The sequence below is a fragment of the Pleurodeles waltl genome, chromosome 2_2, assembly GCF_031143425.1.
Source record: "Pleurodeles waltl isolate 20211129_DDA chromosome 2_2, aPleWal1.hap1.20221129, whole genome shotgun sequence".
NCBI lineage: Eukaryota > Metazoa > Chordata > Amphibia > Caudata > Salamandridae > Pleurodeles > Pleurodeles waltl.
In genome coordinates this window covers 809,913,013-809,939,330 of record NC_090439.1, presented here as the reverse complement: position 1 = coordinate 809,939,330, position 26,318 = coordinate 809,913,013, and the positions used below count along the sequence as shown (strand labels likewise).

At 47.0% G+C, this 26,318-nt stretch overlaps 1 protein-coding gene across 2 annotated transcripts in view; it reads left to right on the top strand.

Moving 5' to 3' along the window:
* Positions 1 to 10,797, top strand: part of LOC138282643 (regulator of microtubule dynamics protein 1-like) — a 528,856-nt gene extending 518,059 nt beyond the window's left edge. The window contains exon 10 of one of the 2 annotated variants that reach the window (XM_069220437.1): positions 7,938 to 10,797. In XM_069220437.1, the coding sequence (XP_069076538.1) occupies positions 7,938 to 7,985 (48 nt within the window). In that variant the 3' untranslated portion in view covers positions 7,986 to 10,797. The remainder of the gene's footprint in view (positions 1 to 7,937) is intronic. The other variant, XM_069220438.1, reaches the window with a different exon arrangement.
* Positions 10,798 to 26,318: the final 15,521 nt, after the last annotated feature.

The window sequence follows — 26,318 nt, the reverse complement described above, 5'->3', positions numbered from 1 at the left end:
CGGATACACAACGGGATCCCGCGGTGTGGGTATTCTTCTTAAAAAATCAATACCATTCATCCGGACATGCACCTGGTGGGATGCGCTGGGACGATATGTTGTGGTCTCAGCCCTGCCACGACTTCATGGGCCCGCCTTGGCGGACATAGGTGAGCTGTTACTTGACTTACCAGCGGGTCTTCTGGTTCTGAGAGGGGACATGAACGTGGTGATTGATCCAGGGCTGGATAGAGTCACACGTGCATGGACACCGGATGTTTCCAAAACGCTAAGATCCTTTCAAGACTCCCTTGGTCTGGTAGATGTATGGACGGAGGATAATCCAGGACAGAGGCAATTCACCTTCTTCTCGGCCCTACATGGTGGATATGCGAGATTGGATTATTTGTTCACGGCCGGGGCCCATGTGGGTAGGTTCCAGGAGGCTATACATTATCCAAGAGGGATATCTGACCACTCCTCTGTAGGGGTCACAGTGCTGGGCTCCTCACAGAAGTACTTGCAGCCTCTCCTGCTGGATCCTTGGTATCTATGAGACAAAGCCTTTGCTGACAGGGTACTGCAGGGGTTGGCCAAGTATTTTGAGGAAAATCTGGGCTCGGTAGACTCTGCATCCACACTTTGGGAAGCTTTTAAAATGGTCCTAAGGGGTCAGGTGAGGTCCATGATTGGGGGAAGGAGGAAGGAACAGCACTTGCAAGATGGAACATGATATTGTAGCTCTAGAAGCCTGCTCTCAGGCAGGGGAGGGGGCGGGAGAGGGGCTCTCGCATCAGTTGCGACTCAAACGATATGAGTTGCGTGCTCTGGCTGAGCAACAGGCCAGGGCTTATGCCCTGGCGTCTCAATGTCGTTTATATGATGTTGGGGACAAAGCAAACAGACTGCTAGCCTGGTAGATAAGCGCAACCAGGAGCGCTCCTGGGTCAGGGCTATACAGACCGAGGGAGGAGCTGCATGTGAGTCCAGCGAGTCCATAGTGGAGGCATTTGCCGCCTATTATGAGGAGGTTTACGCCTCGGTGTCTCAGATGACAGAGGAGGACTGTTCGGACCTCCTGTGGGATATCCAATTGCCAGTGCTTTCGGAGTCCGAAAGAGGGGACCTAGAAGCGGAGATCACAGAGGAGGTCGAGGATGCGTTGAGGGGGCTTCAGTCGGGGAAGGAGGTGGGGCCCAATGGCCACCGGCAGAATTGTTTAAGTATCTAGTTGGTACAGTGACAAGGCATATGTTGGCCCTGTTTAAGGAGGCGCGGGATGTAGGACGGCTGCCGCTGGATCAGCGGATTGCGACGGTTGTGGTGATTCCAAAGAAGGGTAAGCCCCCTGAGAGCTGCGCCTCCTATAGGCCCATCTCCCTATTAAATACAGAGGTTAAGATCCTGGCTAAGGTCTTGGCAACTAGGCTGAGCGTAATTATCATTAAACTGGTGCATCCAGACCAATCAGGCTTCATGCCCTCCAGGTCCATGCGTTTGAGCCTGCAGAGACTGTACGGTGTCTTACATATGACAGAGGATCAGAGCGGGGAGCAAGCTGCGCTTCTGTCCCTAGATGCCCGGATGGCCTTTGATAGTTTGGAATGGCCCTATATTTTCACTGTGCTCCAAAGATTCGGAGTTGGCCTGAGATTTTTGTCATGGAATAGATTGCTATATCGGGACCCAGTGGCCTGGGTGAGGGCCAATGCTGCCTTGTTGCAGCCCTTTTCCCTTCACAGGGGCACCCAGCAGGGATGTCCACTATCTCCCATCCTATTTGCCCTAGCACTCAAGCTGCTGGCGGCATGGATCCGGCAGGATCCGCTGATCTGGGGCATAGACTCAGGAGCAACGGGGGGACCCATATCTTTATACGCAGATGACGTCCTGCTATACGTCATGCGGCCTGGGCGATCCATTGATAGAATAATGCAAATTTTTGGTACCTTCGGGGACTGTTCCAAGTACCGGATTAACTGGGAGAAGTCGTTGGTGTTCCCGTTGGCTGGGGCCCGCCAGCCTTGCCCCAAGCATGTGGTGTGCCGATCTGTACAGCAGGTTTCAAGTATCTGGAGATATATGTTACCAGGAATTAGGAGAGTTTCTTGAAGGGAAACCTTCAAACCCAGTTGGATAGATTTCACGGAGACGTGGCCCACTGGAGGACGCTGCTCCTTTCCCTGATGGGCCGAGCTGCACTCTTCAAAATGATGACACTGCCACGCATCCTGTATGTTTTTCAGAACCCTCTCTATGAGATACTGTCGGAAGTGTTAAGGAGTCTAGACCGTGAGATCCGGCTTTTACTATGGAACGGTGGCTGCTCCCGTGTGGTACTGGCGAAACTTAAGGTTGGAGTGTTTGAGGGCGGGTTGGCTATTCCGGATCCCCTTCGATTCTACTGGGAGACTCAGCTGGTTAACATTAACAATTGGACTTTCACGGGCTTGGAAGATCCTGCTTTCCGGGTGGACAGGTGGGTGCTTGGGGGGAGATATGAGCCCGCCCTTTATACTCGAGGGAGTACGCGATCGCTCCCGGCTCACACTGTGACGGTGGTGAAGGCCTGGCTTGACGCCACACATTATCTAGACTGGGGCTCCACCCTGACAGCACGGACCCCCCTCTGGTGCAGTGATTTGTTGAAGGATTTGAAGACCCTGGGTGGATTCCATAAATGGTCCCTGGTGAGGATATATCACCTGGGAGATATATGGAGGGGTCAAGTGATTGTGTCATTTGAGGACCTGCAGCAGGAATACGAAATGGCGGGAGCGGAACGGTTCAGGTACTTGCAGCTGCGGCATGCTCTGAGTCAATATGTTCCAAAACACGAGCCGCTGCAGGAGACGGCTCCTCTGGAAGTTGGACTCCTGCTGGAGCCCCTAGAGTCAAATGCCATATCCCTGCTGTAAGGAAATGCCTTCCTTGGCATGGTTACCACCTGACTTTTTGCCTTTTGTTGATGCCAGTTATGATTGAAAGTGTGCTGGGACCCTGATAACCAGGCCCGGCACCAGTGTTCTTCCCCTAAACTGTACCTTTGTTCCCACAATTGGCACAGCCCTGGCACACTGATAAGTCCCTTGTAAATTGTACCCCTGTCTTATGCCAACCTGGGGACCCCTCACTTTGCACATGCACACTGCCTCACAACTTGTGTGTGCTGGTGGGGAGAAAATGACTAAGTCGACATAGCACTCCCCTCAGGGTGCCATGCCCACTACCCACTGCCTGTGGCATAGGTAAGTCACCCCTCTAGCAGGCCTTACAGCCATAAGGCAGAGTGCACTATACCACAGGTGAAGGCATAGCTGCATGAGCACTATGCCCCTACAGTGCCTAAGCCAATTCTTAGACCTTGTAAGTGCAGTGTAGCCATAAAGAGTATATAGCCTGGGAGTTTGTCAAACACAAACTCCACAGTTCCATAATGGCTACACTGAATACTGAGAAGTTTGGTATCAAACTTCTCAGCACAATAAATCCACACTGATGCCAGTGTGGGATCTATTGACAAATGCACTCAGAGGGCATCTTAGAGCTGCCCCCTGCATGCCAGCCCAACTACTAGTGCTAGGCTGACCGGTCTCTACCAGTCTGCCACTTCCAGACTAGTTTCTGTCCACATGAGGTGAGTGCCTTTGTGCACTCTGTGACCAGGAACAAAGCCTGTCCTGGGTGGAGGTGCTTCACACCTCCCCCTGCAGGAACTGTAACACCTAGCAGTGAGCCTCAAAGGCTCAAGCCTGGTGTTACAACGCCCTAGGGCACTCCAGCTAGTGGAGATGCCCACCCCCGGACACACCCCGCACTTTTGGCGGCAAGTCCGGAGGAGATAATGAGAAAAACAAGGAGGAGTCACCCTCCAGCCAGGACAGCCCCTAAGGTGTCCTGAGGTGACCCCTTCCTTAGAAAATCCTCCATCTTGCTTTGGAGGATTTAGCCCAAAAGGATTATGGATGTGTCCCCCTTCCCAAAGGGAGGAGGCACAAGGAGGGTGTAGCCATCCTCAGGGACAATAGCCATTGGCTACTGCCCTTCAGCCCTAAACACACCCCTAAATTTAGTATTTAGGTGCGACCCTGAACCCAGGAAAATAGATTTCTGATGACCTGAACAAGAAGAAGGACTGCTTATCTGAAAACGCAGAGAAGACAGAGAGGACAACTGCTTTGGCCCCAGCCCTACCGGCCTGTCTCCAGGCTCAGAGAACCTGCAACAGCGACACATCCAGCAGGATCAGCGACCTCTGCTGACTCAGAGGACTGCCCTGCAACCCAAAAGACCAAGAAACTCCTGTGGACAGGGGCTCTGTCCAAAGCAACAAGAAGAAACCATCTTTAAAGGGACTCTCATCTCACTCCTGAAGCGTGAGTCCCCAACTCCCGGCACCCGATGCCCCTGGCCTGTGTCCAGAGAAACTAATACTGATACAGGTGACTCCCACGATGTGACCACCCTGAGACGACCTCCCTGCACGCCAACGGCGACGTCTGCAGAGAGAATCCAAAGGCTCCCCGACTGCGACTGCCCGGTAACAAAGAACCCGATGCCTGGAAGAAGCACTGCACCTGCAGCCCCCAGGCCTGAGAGTAACCAACTACCGGTACAGGAGTGACCAGCAGGCGGCCCTCAGCTTTGTACAGTCAGTGGCTGGCCCGTGAAGCCCCCCTTTGCCCTGCCTCTATCTCCAGAGTGACCCCTGGGTCTCTCCCTTGAAACCAATACAAAACCCGACACCTAGTTTGCACACTGCACCCGGCCGCCCCTGTGCCACTGAGGGTGTACTTTGTGTGCCTGTTTGGGACCCTCCCCCCAGTGCTCTACAAAACCCCCGGTCTGCTCCCCGAGGACGCAGGTACTTACCTGCTAGCACACTGGAACCGGAGCACCCCTAGCCTCCATAGGCGCCTATGTTATTTGGGCCCCACTTTGACCTCTGCTCCTGACCGGCCCTGTGTTGCTGTGCTAGGTCTTTGGGGTTGACTTGATCCCCCAACGGTGGACTGCCTATGGCCCAAGACTAAACTTGTAAGTGCTTTACTTACCTGCTAAACTAACTTGTACTTACCTCCCCCAGGAACTGTTGAAATTTGCATAGTTTCCACTTTTAAAATAGCTTATTGCCATTTTCTGCTAAACTGTGTACATTACTGTTTTGATTCAAAGCTCTATATTTACCTATGCCAAGTACCTTACAATGTATGTACTTACTTGAATTCTTAATCTTGTGGTTCTAAAATAAATTAAGAAAATAATATTTTTCTATATAAAAATCTATTGGCCTGGAGTTGTCTTTGAGTATGTGTTCCCATTTCTTGCCTGTGTGTGTACAGCAGATGCGTAATACTACCCTCTGATAAGCCTACTGCTCGACCACACTACCACAAGATAGAGCATTAGTATTATCTGTTATTGCCACTATCAACCTCTAAGGGGAACCCTTGGACTCTGTGCACACTATCTCTCACTTTGAGATAGTATACACAGAGCCAACTTCCTACAGTAGACAAATATTCCATTTCACCTTGCTTCTCTTTTCATCATGATTGTATTTGAAAGCAGTTTGAAATATGTGAGGTCAAGATGTGTCTTATACAAACCCCACTCTTGTGTTTGATGTAAAGAGACTATAATGCTGCTCCATGTAAGACTCTAGGTGACTACACTTGTTTGGTGCCAGATCATGTTTGCTAATTGTGATAACAAGCTGTACCACTTTTATTTCATTTATTTATCAAAAGCGTTTCCAAAAGCGTACTTGGAGGTCTGAAATATATATGTTTAGGATCAAGTTGTACACCACAACATTTTTCAGTTATTCGTAAAACACAATAAATAAAAGAAATATTCAAGGCTACTCTTATCGATTTGTGTGTAGTAGAGCACACTCTCCAAAACCTCATGTTATGCGATTGGGAGGAAAATTGTCCTCTTCTGCTGGCATGTCTTTTTAAGTGTGTGTGTACCAGCTACTTAGCAGTTTGCTGGGCCCTGACCCTGCTGAACCGTGGGAGACCAGGTGTACTGACTCAGCCTTCCAGCTTTCTGCCTGTGGGTGTAAAAATTACTGTTGTTCATGTGTGTGCACTTATCAATCTAATGCAGCATAGTGGTGATACCTACTGCATGGTGCACACATATAGCTCCTTAAACTGTGCTTTTCATTGCATGACGGTCGTGTCTGTGTCTGCAGGGTGAAGTTGTTTCTTTCTGTGTGAGTGCAGAGTGATCCTGTGGGAGTGCTGGAGTGTATCTGTATGAATGCTGAATGAGGGAGGCCTGACATTGCCAATGCTTGTTAGGTCAGGGTTTTGAAAGCACAATTGGTAAGCAGACCTATTGCTTCCAAGGTAGATAGAGTGTGCTTTGGGGCCGCCGTTTTCAACAATTTACTTTTGTCATCCAGCCTCTTTCAGCCATTGGTCCAAGACTGTAAATCGCGTCCTTGCTCCGCCCATTGATGTATTTATCTCTCACCAGCCGGACTGGAAACAGAATTGGCCAAGGTAAAAGCATTCAACCAGCACACATTGCTGGGGGTCTTGAGTAGAACAGAGCCTTTGGGTCATGGGCAGATCAGCCTCCCAGCCTTCAGCACACCAACCAGAATAATCAGTCCGGCCCTGTGTAGAATTCTCTAATGGATAAACATGTAGGTAAACAGTTATGGAATGATCGCTTGTGGCTGTTGCATATGTTATCTTTAATAATTGCCATCTGAATGCACTGGAAATTGAAATGTAACGCATGGCAGTATTTTTCTACCGAACCCCGCTTCAAGCTAGGAGCACGCCGGGACTTGTGTGTAAAATCTGCTAATCAGGTCAAAGGCGTTTAGTTTCCGGATGTTGCTGTACCACCAGCTATGGTTACCTTAATGTACACTCGTGTTCGATGCACTCTCTAGCATACATTCCAGCATTGTATTTTCAAACTCCAAATAGGGAGATTTAAAAAAAGGGGGGATTTATTTTCCCTATTGCCTATATGGAATCCTGACGGGAGATAGCTGAAATAAAGCCATTTAAGACTTAACAAATCTGGAGTCTCCCACCTGAATCGGTTCTATTGGCATGCATGGTATAGTACAGTGCTTTCAAAAAATTTCAAACCACAATCCACTCTTTAGTACCACAACATTTCGGGAATCGGGACCCACTTAGCTGTAATGGGCATGAAGCAGGCGATTTTTAAAAGTAACCAAAGCAGCCTGTTGTAGTGCACTGCCATTTACAGGCATCACATTTTTCTTTGAAATGGTTACTAAATTTGCAAGTTCAAGTACAAGTTCTGCTGATAAACTGTATTGCACACAGATGATAATGTGTGGAAATTGGGTTTCAGTGAATAGTTATTATTCGTGCATCTCCAAGTAAAGTGTCTTGATTTGTTCTGATCTGATTAAAATCTGTGTTGCTATCTCAATTCAGAATCACAAAAAAGGGCTTCATTTTTGTTTTTCTAACTGCTGAATGAGCACAGTTCTTTACAGGGTTCACATTTTGTTGTGTGTTACGAAAACATGACGTCTCAGTCTTTCTTTCCTCACTTCATGCACCCCATCAAGTCTGTTACATAATTCACTTTACCTTTCTTTCTCTGTCTGCTAATTGAGAGGACTTTGTAAAAACCAGTCCACTTGTTAAAAAAAACAAGCATAAGACACAGCCTGACATTTGACCTCTGTCTTTGAAGTGCAGCAAATGTGGCAAGTTAAATACAGTATTTAAAGACATCTTTATTTATGGCTTGGACTTTCAGGACCCACCAAAAATCGGTATAGGACGGGACCACCCAGGGGGTTGAGCTCCACAGTTAGGGGAACTCTGGTCTACTAGTGTAGCAAACTCCTTCAGCAGCACAGAGTCTTTGTGAATGAATGCAATTACCATGCCTACCCTTCGTTTTAAAGTTGTGCTGCATAACATTTCTTTTATCTTTTATTGTAGGTAATAAAGGAAGCTACAGGGTTGCTCAACTCTCTTGGCATAAAATAGATCCCCACAAATCATCAAGGCTATTCTGAACAATCATGGAGTTGTTTTATTCATGGATATGTTTTCATTTATGAACAACGAAATATATATATGGTCATCAAACCAAACCTACCTACAGAACTGGATGCAGTAAATATCAATAATGAAAATGCATGAATATTGTATTGATTGTACTCTTATTGCATTCTGATCTGAAGAGTCACTTGGCGAGAAAAGAAACAGGCCATACGGTTAATGCATTGGAAAGGGCATAGGGCATCTTGGGCTCCCAATGGAGGCGTTCCTCTGGCAGCTGGTGACAGTTTATGTGCAACAAGCTACATTTATGTTTAACTCCTATTTTTTTTTTTTGCTATATCATGCTTACAAGTACTCTCGCTTACACCTCGAGGCCAGTGAGGTTTTCATCAGTAGTCTTATTTCAAGTGGGAGAACGAGGAAAAGGAAAGAGAAGAAAAACTCAACACAACACAACATAACATTCCTCCTCCCACCACAATTTGTCTCCCTCCCCTCAAGATTCATGTGCCTCCAATTGGGTGGGTCTTCTAGGATCCTCTCTACCTGCCAGTCCACTATTTTGTTTCTCTTCGCAAACTTGATACATTTCTTTTGGGATCAAGTGGAGCATCCTGAGCTATCAAGGACACATCAGTTCCCTGAATTCCATACATAAAAGAGCCAGCAGAGGACCCCCACTCTGCCTGGTATACCTTTTCTTTATCTTCTGAGGCAAGTGATAGCTTTATCCCATTCTAGAAGTTCCCCATGCTGTGGATCTAGTCCTGTCTTATTGGAACTTGTTAGAAATTGGGTTTCTGGGTAGCAGTGCTATGCACCCTGTTCAAGCAGGAACCACATTCCCAGTCAGGGTAATTCAGATACACACCATAAATTAACATGTGCTCGCCCTCTGGTAGCTTGGCACAGAACAAGCAGGCTTAGCTTAACAGGCAATGTGTAAAGTACTTGTGTAACACTTCAGACAGTAAACACCACACAAAACAAATCACACCTGGTTAGTAAAATCAAATGTACATGTATGAGTAAAACAAGACCAAACTGAAAAAAATCTAATAAGTAGAAGTCAAGTTATGAACTTTTAAAGATTAAAATGGGAATATGGATAGCCCATCAGTCACACCTAAACACCCTTTGTGTATGGCTGTCTGGAGGGGATCTTTCTGCCCTACCTCGGGATGCCTTCTGGCACTTTTTGCATCCTGAAGTGTTGTGCTGTAATGGAAGGTGGAGACACCTATTATATTACATTGCTGGTTTGCTGATCTTACGTCCTGTACCTTCATAACAATAATGTCTGCCTAACTATGGTTATCATCTCTCACTGATAGTAATGTCTGCCTAACTATGGATATCATCTCTCACTGATGCCTTGTAATTATGTGAATAAAAGGCTATGCCATGGTTGAACCACCATAATTGCAATTTCTATCTCCTTAGAAGTTGTTTCAGTGAAGGGGGGCAGCGACTTGCACGTTGTGAGCGCACTATGACAAGGCGCCCCCTGCAAATAGCAGTAGGGCGCCATTAGTCGCTCCACGGCAGGAGCCAAGGTGGTGAGTAACTCGTCTGTTTTCACAATGATGTCATTGGAAGGCATCCAGTATGGCCGGATTTAAGGCTTTGTGGGCGAAGGATCAACCTCTTTTTCCCTTCACCACGCCCAGCATTCATGCAGGTCCGCACTACCACCCACCCACCCCTGGAGGAAGGTGGAATTTCTTGCAGCAGAAAGGGGGGCTACCCAAAAATTTGGTCTGATTTACTGAACTTACTTTTAAGACTTTGCGGGCGAAGGATCAACCTCTTTTTCCCTTCACCACTCCAGCATCCATGTAGGTCCGCACTAGCACCCACCCACCCCTGGAGGAAGGTGGAATTTCTTGCAGCAGAAAGGGGGCTACCCAAACATTTGGTCTGATTTACTGAACTTACACCTTACAGGGGTATTGATTTGTGTGGGCACTGGGCGGGCATCAGGGGGTGCTGACCTGCTGGTGGTCCTGAACCTTTCTGCCTTACCACGGGATGCCTGGAGTCGAACATTTTGGGAGATTTGCCTGGCGAAAAGGTACCCCAGCAGGACCAGTGCTCTATGCAGTGCCCTGGTATGGTAGGTATGGAACTGCGGGTATTGCCTATCCTGTGTGATGCAGGGAGGATGATACGAAGGTATTCCCCAGATTCCCTTGGGTGAGGGTGTGGGCAATGGATGAAGAAAAGGGCCCTTCTGGCTTTTTTTTGCATCCTGAAGTGTTGCGCTGTAATGGAAGGTGGAGATAACTATTGTATTGCTTGCACAATATTGCTTGTTTGCTGAACTTACGTCCTGTACCTTCATACCAATAATGTCTGCCTAACTATGGATATCATCTCTCACTGATAATAATGTCTGCCTAACTATGGATATCATCTCTCACTGATGCTATGTAATTATGTGAATAAAAGGCTACACCATGGTTGAACCACCATAATTGCAATGTCTATCTCCTTAGGAGTTGTTTCAATGAGGGGTAGGGCATCGACTTGCTCGTTGCGGCACACTAAAGACACAGAGATCTGGCAATATGAGCAAAAATGGCCAAATCACGCAGTGCTATAATGTGTACTCTATTTATGGTAATCCACAAGGTTCTGAGGTTCGGTGATGCTGTGCTGTATGAAAAAACTGTATAACTGCTATACTGATATACCTAACTTCACATAGATGACAATATCACATTAAATGATGTTCAAACCAATATGTCAATAATTAATGCTTAATGAAACTTAATGAAATGAATTTTTAAAACATCTCTGATTTGCGTCCACTTTTATGGGGGGGCATGGATTATGTCTATGTTTAACACAGAAATTGGACATTATAAACCGCATAGCCGGATTGCTTACCTTTGCTTCCAGATCATGGAAATTGTGGCCTCTTGTATGTCTTCATATCCATAAATTATCCTCCTATTATTGTCAGTAAGGACCTTCACCCTCATGCTTGCTATGTTAGCCCTTAGATATGCCTCTAGGAATTTCCTAGGTTTGTCACCCCCACATAGTATTTATGCTTTGTCTGACATATTGAAGTTTCATCTTGGTTCCGTGTCCGATAGCCTCAATTATTGTTTTTATCACTCCAACTGTCCTCCAGTGTTTAATTTACTGTGTAATTTTATGTTTCCTTTCTAAGTCCCAGAGCTGACATTCCGGTTCTTTCCCCTTTTTAAAAGTAGGCTGCTGTATAAAGATACATCTTAGGACTGCCCTTTGCATGTTCCACAACGTTTGGATGGGCATATCCCTGACATCGGGCCTCAAATGCTTAGCAACCACCTTAATATCTTCCTTAAGTACCCTGCCCCTTAACAGCATGTTGTTAATTTGCCTGGTTTCTCGCCTACCTTTCAGACCGGCACAAGAGAACACCAGAATAATTGTGCTGTTTTTCGAGATGCTAATGTACAGTAGCAGATCTTTGCTTGAGCACCTCCAGTCTCTCCCCATCAGTATATAGTATAACCTACCATATTTGTGGTGTGCTACCAAACAGTGTGAGTATTCAGTTTCTGTAGGATGCCCTTGAAGTCAATTAAGTCAATAATCCCAACTGATTGAGCTCGTTTTTGAAGTATTCTGAAAATGACTCACTGACAGCTATTTTGCCACCAGTTCTGTCCCCTCCACTTCCATTACTGCATTGAAGTTCTCACCATCTATTATTTTCTCCTGAGCCATGATGAGGATATTTATTATGCCTTTTTTCAGGAAGGATCTTGCTTATGTGGTTTGTACAGTGATGCTACAGTTAGGACGTGTTCCTCCACTTCTATTATTAGACAAAATGACCTTCCATGTGTGTTCCTCATTACCTTTTCAAAACTATTACAATGCACTTTGGCAGCACATAGGATCCACACTCATGCTTTTTACTCTCAGCAGATGCAAAGTGCAGAATTTCCAGGTTTTGTATTGTATGTGGATTCTTTGGATGTGAATATTGTCCATCTAAAAGCGTTTTTCAAGATCCTCATACTTCATTTGGAGAATGATATGTTCTTTCTTTAGAATTAACAGGCACGCCAACAGGGGTTCGCTCTATGCAAATTGTCCCTTCACTGCCCTCTCCAGAGTGCCCACTCTGACCCCAAATTCTGTGATATCCATGCATACTTCTTTCTGTTGGATTTTTCTGGCTGCAGGTACCTCCCCTGTAGAATAGTCCCAGGCCAGACTGGATCCGGAAGATTTTTCAGCATAGCCCCCGTGCGCCAGTAGATGATGTCATGTGACACTGCTCCGCCCTGGAAGTGATGACTGAAATAGTATATTGATGCCACGTGAGCATGCTAGCATCAGTTCCTTTCTTTCTGTGGCTTCATGCGCATATTCAGAGCTAGCTCCTAACCTTTTCTCATCAGTTGATGAGCTTTTTCTTCTAAATATGTTCTCAATGTGCAACTATATGGTTTAAGCCTTGTACAGATTGTCGCAAACAAGTGTCTGTGGCCCATCCACATGAGCTGTGTTTCTTGTGTTTGGGGACAGGCCACAACTCCATGTCTTGCGAGCTGTGTCTCTTGTATTTGGGGACAGGCCATAACTCCATGTTTTGCAAGGAGTGTGCCCTAATGCACGCAAAGGTGATCCAGGATTGTGAAGCTAAGCTTTATGTCACTGAGTACTGAAGGAAGTCATGTAAAGACCGTCCCTGCTTGGAGTCACAGACAAAAACCTATGTTCTGTTCTTGGAGCCAGTTCCCTCACAGTTCTTTGTCACATTTCAAGTCTTCGCCTAAAGTGAAATAAAAAATAAAAACAAGAATTTCCAGCTTGCCTCGTCCTAGCCTCGCCACTTACCATCTGAGAAGTCACAAGAACATGAAGGTGCCCTGTGGTCTTGTTCCCAGTCTCAGACCGAGAAGCTGATTATGCAACTGAGACTGATGCTTCCTGACTTTCCAGGTCCTTTGGTGATGCCACAGCAGATTGTCATTTAAGGAGGCCACTCTCCAGCTCTTCAGCACCCAACCGTAGCCCCGCATGAATGAGACCAACCGTCTCCCTCTGGTGCACCTTCAGACCCCATATATCCACCTCCAGTGAGGTTACCGCCGACATGTCCCACCCTTGGCGCCATCTGTGTCCCCCTACCCACCTTGGGTTCATCTCTCAGCTGGCACCACATACTGGTTTATGCTGCACCAACACAGCTAGAGAAGGAAATAAACTCACAGTCCTGTCTGACCCCAAATTGAATTGGTCTCTGCTAGAGTTGCTCGAGTTCAGTTCCTACATGCCTAGCCCCCATACATGCATATTCTGATAAGACAAACACATTTCCCTAGCAGCCACCCTCCAATGCTCCAGCAACTATTTGGACTGGAATCTGACCATAGCAAACCAGCTTTTGGCAACAATGGTAGGAATGAATGACAATTTTTATATGGACCTGCAAGAGGCCAGTGTGTTGGGCATTTGGGCTGAACACTTCTCCTAATGCAGGCAGGGCCTCTTTACTTGGTCCTTCAACAGAAGACTCTTATTCTTTTGCCATGGTCATCAAACAGGATGACAAATTTTGGGATCCACTGTTAGCTTCTGTTGAGTTAAAAACTAACATTACTACAGTAGTGTTGCAGCCCAGACTAACCTCATTTGGACCCCCACTGCCATTAAATGAGGCCCTGTTTGACATCCTCATTGGCACATGCCATGTCCCCTTTTAAACCGACAAGTAGTACCTCACCACAGACCTACTTCGGGTGACCTGGCCTTCCTAACACAACAGCCTACTCCTGAGAGCCTGGTAGTATAAGGCTCCATTAGCAAGGTTAACCCCAATTATTTTCCCACAACTGTCAGGGCAGAGAGTCAAAAATAATTGAGGCATTTTGAAAGAGGATGTTTTCATCCTCTAGCTTTGCCCTTAGGGCAGTCAATGCCAGCTGTGCACTAACAAGTTACACCCATGCATTGTGTAACTCGATGACAGAGATCTTACCTGCAAACTCAGGACTTTTGAGCCAGTTTGGCACAGACTATTTAGGATGGCCCAAAGATGCAGTCAAGTACGTCACCTGGAATTGTCCGAACATGACAGAGTATGTAGGAAGAGCAGTTAGCACTAATGTGGTGCTCCAGCACCACGTATGGATGAGACCCGTGGGCTTCTTGCGTGACGTCCAGGTATCATTTATGTATATGCCATTTAACAGGTCTTGCCTCTTTGGTCAGAAGGCTGACTCTGCCCTCAAACACCTATTGTGATGCCAATCTCAAAGGTTTCATCCACTTCTTTCCCTCAAAGCCATTGTGATTCCACAGTGAGACCTTAAGTTGGTCTTTCCCTTCCCTACATCTCCTGAAGCTAAAGACTTTCTCATCCCAATATGTTCAACATGCTGCATGAGTGAGCTTTAAGCTGTCAGGACAGCTGCTGTACACCATCTCTTTTCTGGACAAACTTGCATTGAAGACTAGAGCAGCCTATTTCTAACAATTTCTGACTTCATTTTACATCTTTGTTAGACCTGACATGCTGACCTATTGGTTCCACAAACTTATTTGCTTTTTCTAGGATGTTTGGCTGATTCTCTTTTAGTGGTCTTTGGGCCCTGGACACTTTCCCACTGTAAGTACAGTGTGAAAGTGCACATGCTCTTCCTACTTCTGCTAGGTAAGAGGCATTTAACAGTACGTTCACATTGCACAATAGTGGTTTCATATGTACTGATCTGGAACAGCTTGCCAGGTATACTAAGTCTGTCACAGCAGTCCTTTGTGGGCACACTTGCACCTTTGTGGTGCCTCTACAGGCTTGTGTGTTTGCCAGTCAGCATGTGCCCAGGGAGTGAAGACTACCTATGTGTGTTTTCACTACCATTGAGAACTGCTCTCCCCAAAGGTTAACATGGAGGAAAGTTTACAATTAATCCTAGCTGCAATAGTAGATTGCAGTGGAGCAGCCGCATAATGTTTACTATGTTTACTATCATTGAGTTCACAATGACAAACCCTTTTCAGTGGTAAAAGTGGTTTTGTTTGCCTTTTTAATTCAAGCTTCATTCTACTGGAGACTCGGGAAAAGCACATCTGTGCATGCCCCTGTGACAGCTATAAAACTTGGGCAACTCGAACGACAGGCATCTGCCATTTGAGAGCTTGGCTGGATAGGTTGGTGGGAGAGGATTTGACACTTTGCCTCTTGGAGCCAGATCATGGACCCACTAAAGATTAAGATCTGCATTCCACGGCTTCATGACAGACGGGACTGAAATGTAGGGGAGACATCTGTGGTTGAGAGAAGAACCCTCTGAACTCCCCCCAGCTTCAAGGGCACACTTCAGTATAACTACTAGTATCACACTTCAGCAACTTAGAGTTACACTTGCAGGAACATGGGACGGAGACCCTGAATGTGTGGTGCATACTGCTAGAGGAATCTGTTATGCACAGGAGTATTTATTGCCCTTCGAAGGGACCATGCACTCTTCTTGCATCGTGGCTGTCCTGGGAAAACTGCTTTCTGCAGAGTGGCACTCTGAAGTGTGCTCTCCAACGGCTTGTTGCTGTTCCTATTGGAGGTCTCAGGGACATCAAAGACCTCCTGCGAGGGACCCACACCTTCTACCTGTATCATCTGGGGAGCGGTGCCCTTCTACATGCCTACATTTTCTGCTGGATTCCCCCTGGTTGCAGCGGTGTGAGCGGAGAACTAAGTATTGCGCCTGGAGACTTGACTTGCCTGGTCCAGAGCCTTCATAGTAATGCCCACATTTAAGAAGTGTGGCCCACATTTTGGGGCCATGGCACGCATAAGCGTCTGGTTGGTAGTGAGCGGATTCACCGGTTTGCAGGACCCTGCATGGCCTGCTTTTGTTGAACGTGACACATTTCTCTCATGCGATACCAGACTGCATGCTCATAGTGTGCAGTGTCCATGTCACTGGTTGCGACCCTTGGAGGTGGGGGTGTACCAGGAGCAGTTCCGCATTCTACCTCATGCAGCGCTGCTGAACTTGCATCTCTGTATATGTGACCAGATTTGTCCGGTGCAGCTCAACTCATTGTGCACCAGACGTTGTGCCTCATTCCAGGGAGGTACAGGATTCGGACTATTCGTGTGATTGGAAGTGTCAGGTGCGACTCAAGTCATTGCACAGCTGATGTGCCTTATTCTAGGGAGGCACTGCATTGGTAACTTTTCATGTGTGAACGGAATTGGCTAGTACAACTCAAGCCATCGCACACCGGACGGTGTTCTTCATTCAATGAAGGCACTGCGTGGGTAACTTTGCATGTGCTATCAGGAGCTTCTGGTTGCACTCAGGTCGTCGTGCTCTGGATGTTGTGCCCATTTCAGGAGCGCCCAGAAATTGGTAACTCTTCATGGGTGATCCAAATCGTCTGGTGCGACTCAAGTCATTGCGCACAAGATGTTGTGCCTCCTTCCAGGGAGGTGCAGATTTGGTAACTCTTTGTGTGCTTCCGGGATGCCTGGTTTGTTCCAAGTCATTGTGCCCCTGATGTTGTTCCTCCTTTCTCAGTAGTTGCGGAATTGGTAACTATTTGTGGATTGGAGGGCCTGGATTGGCTGGGCACCACTGTGAACAGCATGTGTCCCATGGCAACACTCCCCCATGCTTTGCAGGCTGGGGCCTGTGCCAGAAAGCCAGGTGTGGAGACCCCTGGGTTAACTGCCAGAGTGGTGGCCAAACTTCCATTTGTAAACTGTTGCCTGATAAGCCATTATCCTTTTCTTCCCCCTCAACCTTTCCCCCAGGATCTTGAATGAGTATAAGCCCCAGCCTAGTATCTAGGGAAAGTCTGCTTCATCTCCAGCTCGTGGGTGCGGGAACTGGTTGAAGGGTGGAGGAAGATCTCAGTCCAGGAAGGGTCTGTGAACACATTGACACTCACCTGCCGAGTATGAGAGCACCACTATAGGGGGCTGGGAGTGAATGTATGTGAGTCCATGTTATACTAGCTTGCCTGATATCTGTGGCACCGCGTAGCGGTGCGGAGCGAGTGTGTCGGAGTTATTGCCTGTGATCGAATTCACCACTTGGCGGTGGGGCCGTGCACTTTGTGTCTTTGTCAGAGGACTATCACAGTTGACATTGAGGTTTACCTGTGCATTGTAGGCCACAGAGCTATTTTAAAAGTGCTGCAATTCTGCACACATTATGTACACATTGCTGCTATCGTTGGGAATTGGGGTTCATCCTATGAATGTGAATTGGGGTAACTTACTAGGGTGGGTTTCATGCTACCAACATGTTTTCACTGCATGTGGATGCTGGGAGGGAAAGTTTTATTGTTCTCATGTGTACATACTGCTAATGTCGTATTAACACAGTTGGGCCTAGTACTACTAGTTATATTTCGAAAAGTGATTTATGCCCAGGTTTGCATGATGGTCATGTTGTGTTAACTAATGTTTAATTTGAATACAAATTTTATTTGCATACACCTTGTGTGAAGTCTCTTTTGTGATGCTTAGTGTAATTGTGTGAGGTAGTGCTGTGCCAATGCTTTACACATTACCCCTGTGATAAGCCTGACTGCTGTGTGCCAAGCTACCCAAGGGTTAGCGCAGGATATACAGTGAGTGTAAACACCCACTCCTGATGGGAGGGGTGGGTGCTGCCTGGCTAGGGCCTCGCCAACCAACCAAACCAAGCCAAACCAAGTCCGGATCCAGTCTGATGCCTGAAGATATTCTACAGGTGAGGAATCTGCAGTTAGAGTATACACTAACTTACTTCATTTCCGCCTTGAAGCCATGCATCTGTCCTTTATCCTCAAAAGTCCTTCTCAAGAAGGCCTTAGTGATGTCTTCCTTCATTATTTGCAACTCGCATACAGCCTACTAACCATCTCCAAATGTGGGCCACCTAGCTTCTACCCAGGTTGTTGAAGTATATCCTTCTGTTATATCCTATATCCAGGTGGGAGCGCAAGAAGGTGAATGTGAGAATGTGTGTGTTGTGTGTGCGCGAGGATACGAATGGAGAATGGTGAGCGTGCGATGGAATGGAAGGGGCGTGTGAGGTGAGAGTGGACGGTTGCGGAGAGAGGCGGAGGTCGGGATGCTCTCTCTACGGATAAGACGACAGTTTCTAGAATAAACAACACGAGTCACCTTTGAAGCTGTGTCCTGGTTTTACATACGCCTCGTTCTTACACTGGCGACAAGAGGCTTTCCCACGCCAGCTTCGGAAAGCATCCTGACTTGAGGAGACATATTTGGAAGGAAAAGGAGACGTCAATGAACTCGGTTGAACTGTAACCGTGATGAACTCTGTTGGACTGTAACCGTAAGCTGCCTATAATTTCATGATTTGCTTTGTTCGTCTTTCATACTTCTGTCTTGAGCGCAGATTGCGCTCTCGAGCTCCCTGTTGCCAAGACAACCGAAGTGCTTGCTGATGTCAGGGAAATTCTCACGCAGATTCCAGCGCGATGTTCTAGCCCGTTTTTAAGGCAACTTACATGCTTTTAAAGCTTAAAACCTTCAGCGTTTCCTGTTTCCAGGACAATTCTTTTACTTATTGTGCTAAGTCATATGAAGAGCTAATTTCGGCGTCCATTGCTATCACGCAGTTCTTTTTGCCGTTCCTTCTCGCTTGCCGTTTCTTCTGCGACTGCCACGCAAGATTGTCAGAAATAAACCTTTTCAAGTATTTTTACACTAGCTACTTATATATATATATATATATATATATATATATATATATATATATAATTTTTTTCTTCTCTTTCTGTAGTGTTTTTTTTTCTCTACACAATGCAGAATGTTGCTGCTCCTCCTTTTTTTCTCTCCACTCCTGGAGATCCTCCAATCAAGTGGAGCAAGTGGAAGAAGGTATTCGAAAGATATTCTAGAGTTTGTGGTACATAACTTAGTACTGAAAGGAGGACTGCTTTGTTACTTCACTGCCTAGGTACGGAAGGTCAAGAGATTTTCGGCCATCTCCCAGATATTCCTGACACCGATTCTATTGCCTTAAACGAATATGAAATTTGTATAAAAAAATTAGACTTACATTATCTACCGAAAATCAGCACAATTTTGGAGAGGTACTATTTCGGTAGGAGACTACAAGTTGAAGGAGAAACAGTTGAGAATTACTTAACAGACCTGAGACGTTTGGCCTCCTCATGCAAGTTTGGCTCTACTTTGGATGAACGAATTCGTGATCAATTCATGCTAGGATGCAAAATGGATAAAGTACGTGACGAGCTATGGTTGTTAGATGATCCACATCTAGATGAGGTCATCCTACTTGCAAAAAGAATTGAACACTCTGTAAAGTGGTCTAACTATAAAGGCTGAGAAGTGCAAGTTTGGAGTGGAGGCCATTGATTATCTAGGGCACACTATTTCTGGTGGGGGTGTTTTACCCAAGAAAGAACTGGTCGACTCTATTCGGTGTTTGTCTTCCCCCACTTCGAAAGAGGAACTAGTGCGATTCCTAGGTATGGCTGAATTTTACAGTAAATTTGTCAGGAATTTTGCCAGTTCATGTTTTAACATGAGAAGTTTGCTAAAAAAGGGTACTGATTTCAAGTGGGATGATGAGTGTGAGAGGGAATTTAGCAGTATCAAGGAGTCTCTTGTGATAGCGCCCGCACTCAAGAATTTTAATCCTAATATGCGTTCTATTTTGACGACCGATGCCAGTAACAAAGGGTTGGGAGCAGTTTTACAACAAGGTGGTTTAAATCCAGAAAACACCATTGCCTTCATTTCTAGGAGTCTTAGAGGTGCTGAGAGCAAATATTCTGTGATCGAGAGGGAGGCACTGGCAGTTTTTTGGGCAATTAAGAAGTTAAAAAAGTTTTTGTGGGGAGGTTCTTTTGTCGTGCGGACTGATCACAAACCTTTATGTCAAGTTTTCTACTCTAAGGGAATTGATTCTGTCTCTAGCAGGATCACTAAGTGGATTGTTGGATTACAGGAATACGATTTTATCGTAGAATATGTTCCTGGTTCTCATAACTTGTCGGCTGATGTTTTATCTAGATTAGTTTCTACAGAAAGTAGGAACTATGAGAGTGAAGGTCTGGAGGATGATGATACAGAATGTTTTGATCGAGTGTGTGAAGTCAGTTTTGAAATAATCCCTGAGGTCAAATGGCGTGAAGAAACCTTAAGAGATGTGGTGCTACAAGAAGTCATCAAGTTGATACAAGATGATTGGAGGATTAAAAATAAAGGTTGTGGGGGAAGTGCTGAATTTTGGAATGTGAGAAATGAATTGGTTTGTGTTGATGGGCTGTTATTGAGAGGTACAAGGTTGGTTCCTCCTAGAAGTGTGAGGAGTCAACTAGTAAATCAGGCTCACGATAGTCACATGGGCATATCTAAAACCAAAGAGAGGTTGCGTTCCTCCTATTGGTGGCCAGGTATGGACATGCAAGCTGAAAGGGTTGTCAGAGATTGTCTACAGTGTGCGGTGAGTGAAAAGGCTTTGAAACCTTGTGTTCAACCCATGATCACTAAGGAAACTCCAAAAGGTCCGTGGCAAGATATTGCACTTGATATCTTAGGACCCATTCATAGTGGTGGTATGGCTGAATATGTGATTGTGGTTATTGATATGTTTTCAAGGTGGCCTGAGGTAAATTTTACTGGAAGTATCGAAACTAACAAGTACATTAAATTTATCAAGAAGTTAATAATTCAAGAAGGCTTACCCACTACCATTCTCACAGATAATGGAGTACAGTTAGTTTCAGGAGAAATGAATGAGTTTTTGCATGGGTGTGGTGTCAAACACAAACTCTGTGCATTGTAGCATCCTGAGTGTAATGGTATGGTGGAACGTTTCAATCGGGTTCTCAAAGAAACCATCTCAATTGCTAAGGATAACCAATTGAATTGGAAGGAAGAAGTGCTAAAAAAGGTCTATCTCTATAGACATACAACTCACACGTCTACAGGGGAGACACCTTTTGCTCTGTTTCGAGGTAGGCGTGGAAATTCTGAATTGGAACCTTCTTGGGTTAATAATTTACTTGATGGCAGGGGTAGGATGATGGTGAATGATGAGTGGAGGTCCAGGGAGTGTGCAAAGAGGGTGAAGAGTAAAATTAATTTTGATAAAACTCATGCTGTGAAGAAAACGGAAGTTCATGTTGGTGATTATGTTCTTATCAGAAATCCTCTAATGAAAAAAAAACTCTCTGGTCCCATGAAGGTTGTGAAGTTATTTACTAATGCTGTGAAAACAGATGATAATAGAGTTTGGAATTTGAATAGAATTGTTAAATTTAGAGGAAATCTCAATTCCTTGTGTAGGGATGTATCTCATAAGAAGGCCGTTGGAGTCTCCACACAGAACTCAGACTCTAGTAGTCGGAAGGACACACAGAACTCAGACTCAAGTAGTCGGAAGGATACCGCTGAAGAGTTGCCATGCAGTTCAGATGTGAGGAGATCGAACAGATCTGTCAAACCTCCGTCATATCTCAAAGACTATAACTTGTTGTGAAGTATCTATTTTACAAAATGCCGTAGTTAGTTATAATTAGTTTGCATGTTAAAAAAAAAAAAAAAAAAATGTTTATGTTCTGTTACTGTTGTTTTGGTTAAGGGAGAGAGAAGTGTTATATCCTATATCCAGGTGGGAGCGCGAGAAGGTGAATGTGAGAATGTGTGTGTTGTGTGTGCGCGAGGATACGAATGGAGAATGGTGAGCATGCGATGGAATGGAAGGGGCGTGTGAGGTGAGAGTGGACGGTTGCGGAGAGAGGCGGAGGTCGGGATGCTTTCTCTATGGATAAGACGACAGTTTCTAGAATAAACAACACGAGTCACCTTTGAAGCTGTGTCCTGGTTTTACATACGCCTCGTTCTTACACCTTCCTTTTCCTTTTTTACTTCTTCGCCCTGCCATTTTCTGATACTTGCTGTAAGGTCCTTCATTACTTAGTACGCTACCTGTATTCCACCCGTAAGGAGGTGCTCAACCCCGAAGGCTTCTATCTAAGGGCCCTGTAATTAATTCAGGTCTTGTCCCTGGCTACTCAAATGGCCAGCTTCACAGCCCTTTCCAGTCCCTTTCTCCTTTTTGTCTGGCTTTTGTTTACCCTCAGCAGTCCTACCAGAGGAAGAAGCACCTTGCAGGTATTTCTGTGACTGGTCGAATCAGGAGTTACAAAAGTTGTGCAAGAAACTCTGTGCTTCCCTTATCCCTCTATCCTTAGTGTGTTGTAGAGGCCGTCTGTCAAGCCTGCCAGCTGTACCCACTCACTATGATAGTGCGAGTTTCATCTCCCCTATCCCTCTCTAGAGAATCTTGCAGGGCTTCTCTTCACCTTAGTCTCCCCAGCTGCTCCAGAGTGTCTTGCTGGTGTTTGTCCTCTCGCCTGTGGGCACTATTTGTCCTCACTTGGTGCCATGTGCTGCGGGGCTGCTCCACTGACCCATAACCATAGCAGATCAGTATGCCCTACTCCTGGGCACACCTTGGCCTGCTAATTCCTGAGCTGGACTTTCCAGCTTACTCTCCAGCCACAAAGCTGCCTCCCTGCACCTCTCATAGTTGCTCCTGTAGCTGCCGCATCCCACCAATTGTGCTGGACCCAGGTTTTGGCTCAGAATCGCTTCACCATCTTGTGAGCATGACTTGGCCGGGTGCGGCTGCCATCTACTTATTCCCCCCATCCAATCAATCAATCCACCTGTAGAGCACAAGTTGTCACCCGTGAGGTTATCTAGGTGTGGGTCTGAGTCAAAGAGCCAGTTTTTCAGTGCTGTACCGAGCTCCTGTAGGTTTGGGGAGGTCCTGAGTTGCAGGGGGAGGCAGTTCAACGTTTTGTCTGCAAGGGAGGAGAAGGAGCATCCTCCTGCTCTATTGAAATGTATGTGGGAGTGTAGGAAAGTACCATCTTGCCTGGCATGTTACCCCCATTTTCACTGTATGTATGTATGTTTTAGCCCCTGTGTCACTGGGATCCTGCTAGGCAGGACCCCAGTGCTCATAGTATGTGCCCTGTATGTGTTCCCTGTGTGGTGCCTAACTGTTTCACTGAGGCTCTGCTAACCAGAACCTCAGTGTTTATGCTCTCTCTGCTTTCTAAATTTGTCACTGCAGGCTAGTGACTAAATTTACCAATTCTCATTGGCACACTGGTACACCCATATAATTCCCTTGTATATGGTACTTAGGTACCCAGGGTATTGGGGTTCCCGAAGATCCCTATGGGCTGCAGCATTTCTTTTGCCACCCATAGGGAGCTCAGGCAATTCTTACACAGGCCTGCCACTGCAGCCTGAGTGAAATAACGTCCACGTTATTTCACAGCCATTTTTCACTGCACATAAGTCTTATAAGTCACCATATGTCTAACCTCACTTGGTGAAGGTTGGGTGCCAAGTTACATAGGGGGTCATTTTGACCTTGGCGGACGGCGGAGGCCGTCCGCCAAGGTACCCCTGCTGAATGACCGCACCGCGGTCAAAAGACCGCGGCGGCCATTCAGACATTTCCTCTGGGCCGGCGGGCGCTCTCCAAAAGAGCGCCCGCCGGCCCAGAGGAAATGCCCCTGCAACGAGGACGCCGGCTCAGAATTGAGCCGGCGTAGTTGCAGGGGTGCGACGGGTGCAGTTGCACCCGTCGCGTATTTCAGTGTCTGCTTAGCAGACACTGAAATACTTTGCGGGGCCCTCTTACGGGGGCCCCTGCAGTGCCCATGCCATTGGCATGGGCACTGCAGGGGCCCCCAGGGGCCCCGCGGCACCCCCTACCGCCATCCTGTTCCTGGCGGGAGACCCGCCAGGAACAGGATGGCGGTAGGGGGTGTCAGAATCCCCATGGCTGCGGAGCGCGCTCCGCAGCCATGGAGGATTCACAAGGGCAGTGGTAAACCGGCGGGAGACCGCCGGTTTACCCTTTCTGGCCGCGGCTGAACCGCCGCGGTCAGAATGCCCTCGGGAGCACCGCCAGCCTGTTGGCGGTGCTCCCGTGGTCGGTGTAGTGTGTGGGCACCCTGGCACTAGCCAAGGTGCCCCCACATCGTTCAGGGCAATTTCCCCGGACTTTGTGAGTGCAGGGACACCATTACACGCGTGCACTATACATAGGTCACTAACTACGTATAGCGTAACAATGGTAACTCCGAACATGGCCTTGTTACATGTCTAAGATCATGGAATTGTCCCCCCAATACCATTATGGTATTGGGGGGACAATTCCATGATCCCCCGGGTCTCTAGCACAGAACCCGGGTACTGCCAAACTGCCTTTCCGGGGTATCCTCCAGCTGCTGCTGCTGCCAACCCCTCAGACAGGATTCTGCCCTCCTGGGGTCTGGGCAGCCCCGGCCCAGGAAGGGAGAACAAAGGATTTCCTCTGAGAGATGGTGTTATACCCTCTCCCTTTGGAAATAGGTGTGAAGGGCTGGGGAGGAGTAGCCTCCCCCAGCCTCTGGAAATGCTTTGATGGGCACAGATGGTGCCCAACTCTGCATAAGCCAGTCTACACTGGTTCAGGGATCCCCAGCCCTGCTCTGGCGCAAAAATGGACAAAGGAAAGGGGAGTGACCACTCCCCTGACCATTACCTCCCAGGGGAGGTGCCCAGAGCTCCTCCAGTGTGTCCCAGACCTCTGCCATCTTGGAAACAGAGGTGTTGGGGGCACACAGGACTGCTCTGAGTGGCCAGTGCCAGCAAGTGACGTCAGAGACCACCTCTGATAGGCTCTTACCTTTCTTGGTAGCCAATCCTCCTTTCTTGGTAGCCAAAACTCGTTTTCTGGCTATTTAGGGTCTCTCCTCTGGGGTATTCTTCAGATAACGAATGCAGGAGCTCACCAGAGTTCCTCTGCACTTCCCTCTTCGACTTTTGCCAAGGATCGACCGCTGACTGCTCCAGGACGCCTGCAAAACTGCAACAAAGTAGCAAGACAACTACCAGCAACATTGTAGCGGCTCATCCTGCCGGCTTTCTTGACTTTTTCCTGGTGGTGCATGCTCTGGGGGTCATCTGCCTTCACCTTGCACTGGAAGCCAAGAAGAAATCTCCCCTGGGTCGACGGAATCTTTCCCCTGCTAACGCAGGCACCAAAAGACTGCATCACCGGTCCTCTGGGTCCCCTCTCATCCTGACGAGCGTGGTCCCTGGAACACAGGAACTCTATCCAAGTGACTCCCACAGTCCAGTGATCCTTCAGTCCACGTTTGGTGGAGGTAAGTCCTTGCCTCCCCACGCTAGACTGCAAACCAGTGTACTGCATGATTTGCAGCTGCTCCGGCTCCTGTGCACTCCTCCAGGATTTCCTTTGTGCACAACCTAGCCTGAGTCCCCAGCACTCCGTCCTGCAATGCTCAACCCTCTAAGTTGGCCTCCGATGTCGTGGGACCCTCCTTTGTGACTCTGAGCCAGCTCCAGTTCACAAATCTTCTAAGTGCCTGTTTGGGTACTTCTGCAGGGGCTGCCTGCTTCTGTGGGGGCTCTCTGAGTTGCTGAGTGCCCCTTCTGTCTCCTCTTCCAAGGGGCGACATCCTGGTCCTTCCTGGTCCCCAGCAGCACCCAAAAATCTCTACTGCGACCTTTGCAGCTAGCAAGGCTAATTTGCGGTATTTCTGCATGGGAACACTTCTGCAACCTTCAGCACGCCATGGGACATCTTCCATCCAAAGGAGAAGTTCCTAGCTCTCTTCGTTGTTGCAGAATCCTAAGCTTCTTCCATCCGGAGGCAGCTTCCTTGCACCTTCATCTGGGGTTTCCTGGGCTCCTGCCCCCCCGGACACAATCACGACTCTTGGACTTGGTCCCCTTGCCTTGCAGGTCCTCAGGTCCAGGAATCCGTCTTCAGTGCTTTGCTGGTGTTTGTGGTTCTTGCAGAATCCCCCTATCACAACTATTGTGTCCTTTTGGGGTAGTAGGTGTACTTTACTCCTACTGTCCAGGGTCTTGGGGTGGGTTTTCTTACAGTCCCAGTGACCCTCTACAAGCTCCCATAGGTCTGGGGTCCATTTGTGATTCGCATTCCACTTTTGGAGTATATGGTTCGTGTTGCCCCTAGACCTATGTTCACCTATTGCATCCTATTGTAATTCTACACTGTTTGCATTACTTTTCTTACTCTTACTTACCTGTTTTGGGTTTGTGTACATATAACTTGTGTATATTACTTACCTTCTTGCTAAGGGTACTCACTGAGATACTGGTGGCATATTGTCATAAAAATAAAGTACCTTTATTTTTAGTAACTCTGTGTATTGTGTTTTCTTATGATATTGTGGTATAGTAGGAGCTTTGCATGTCTCCTAGTTCAGCCTAAGCTTTGCTATAGCTACCTTCTATCAGCCTAA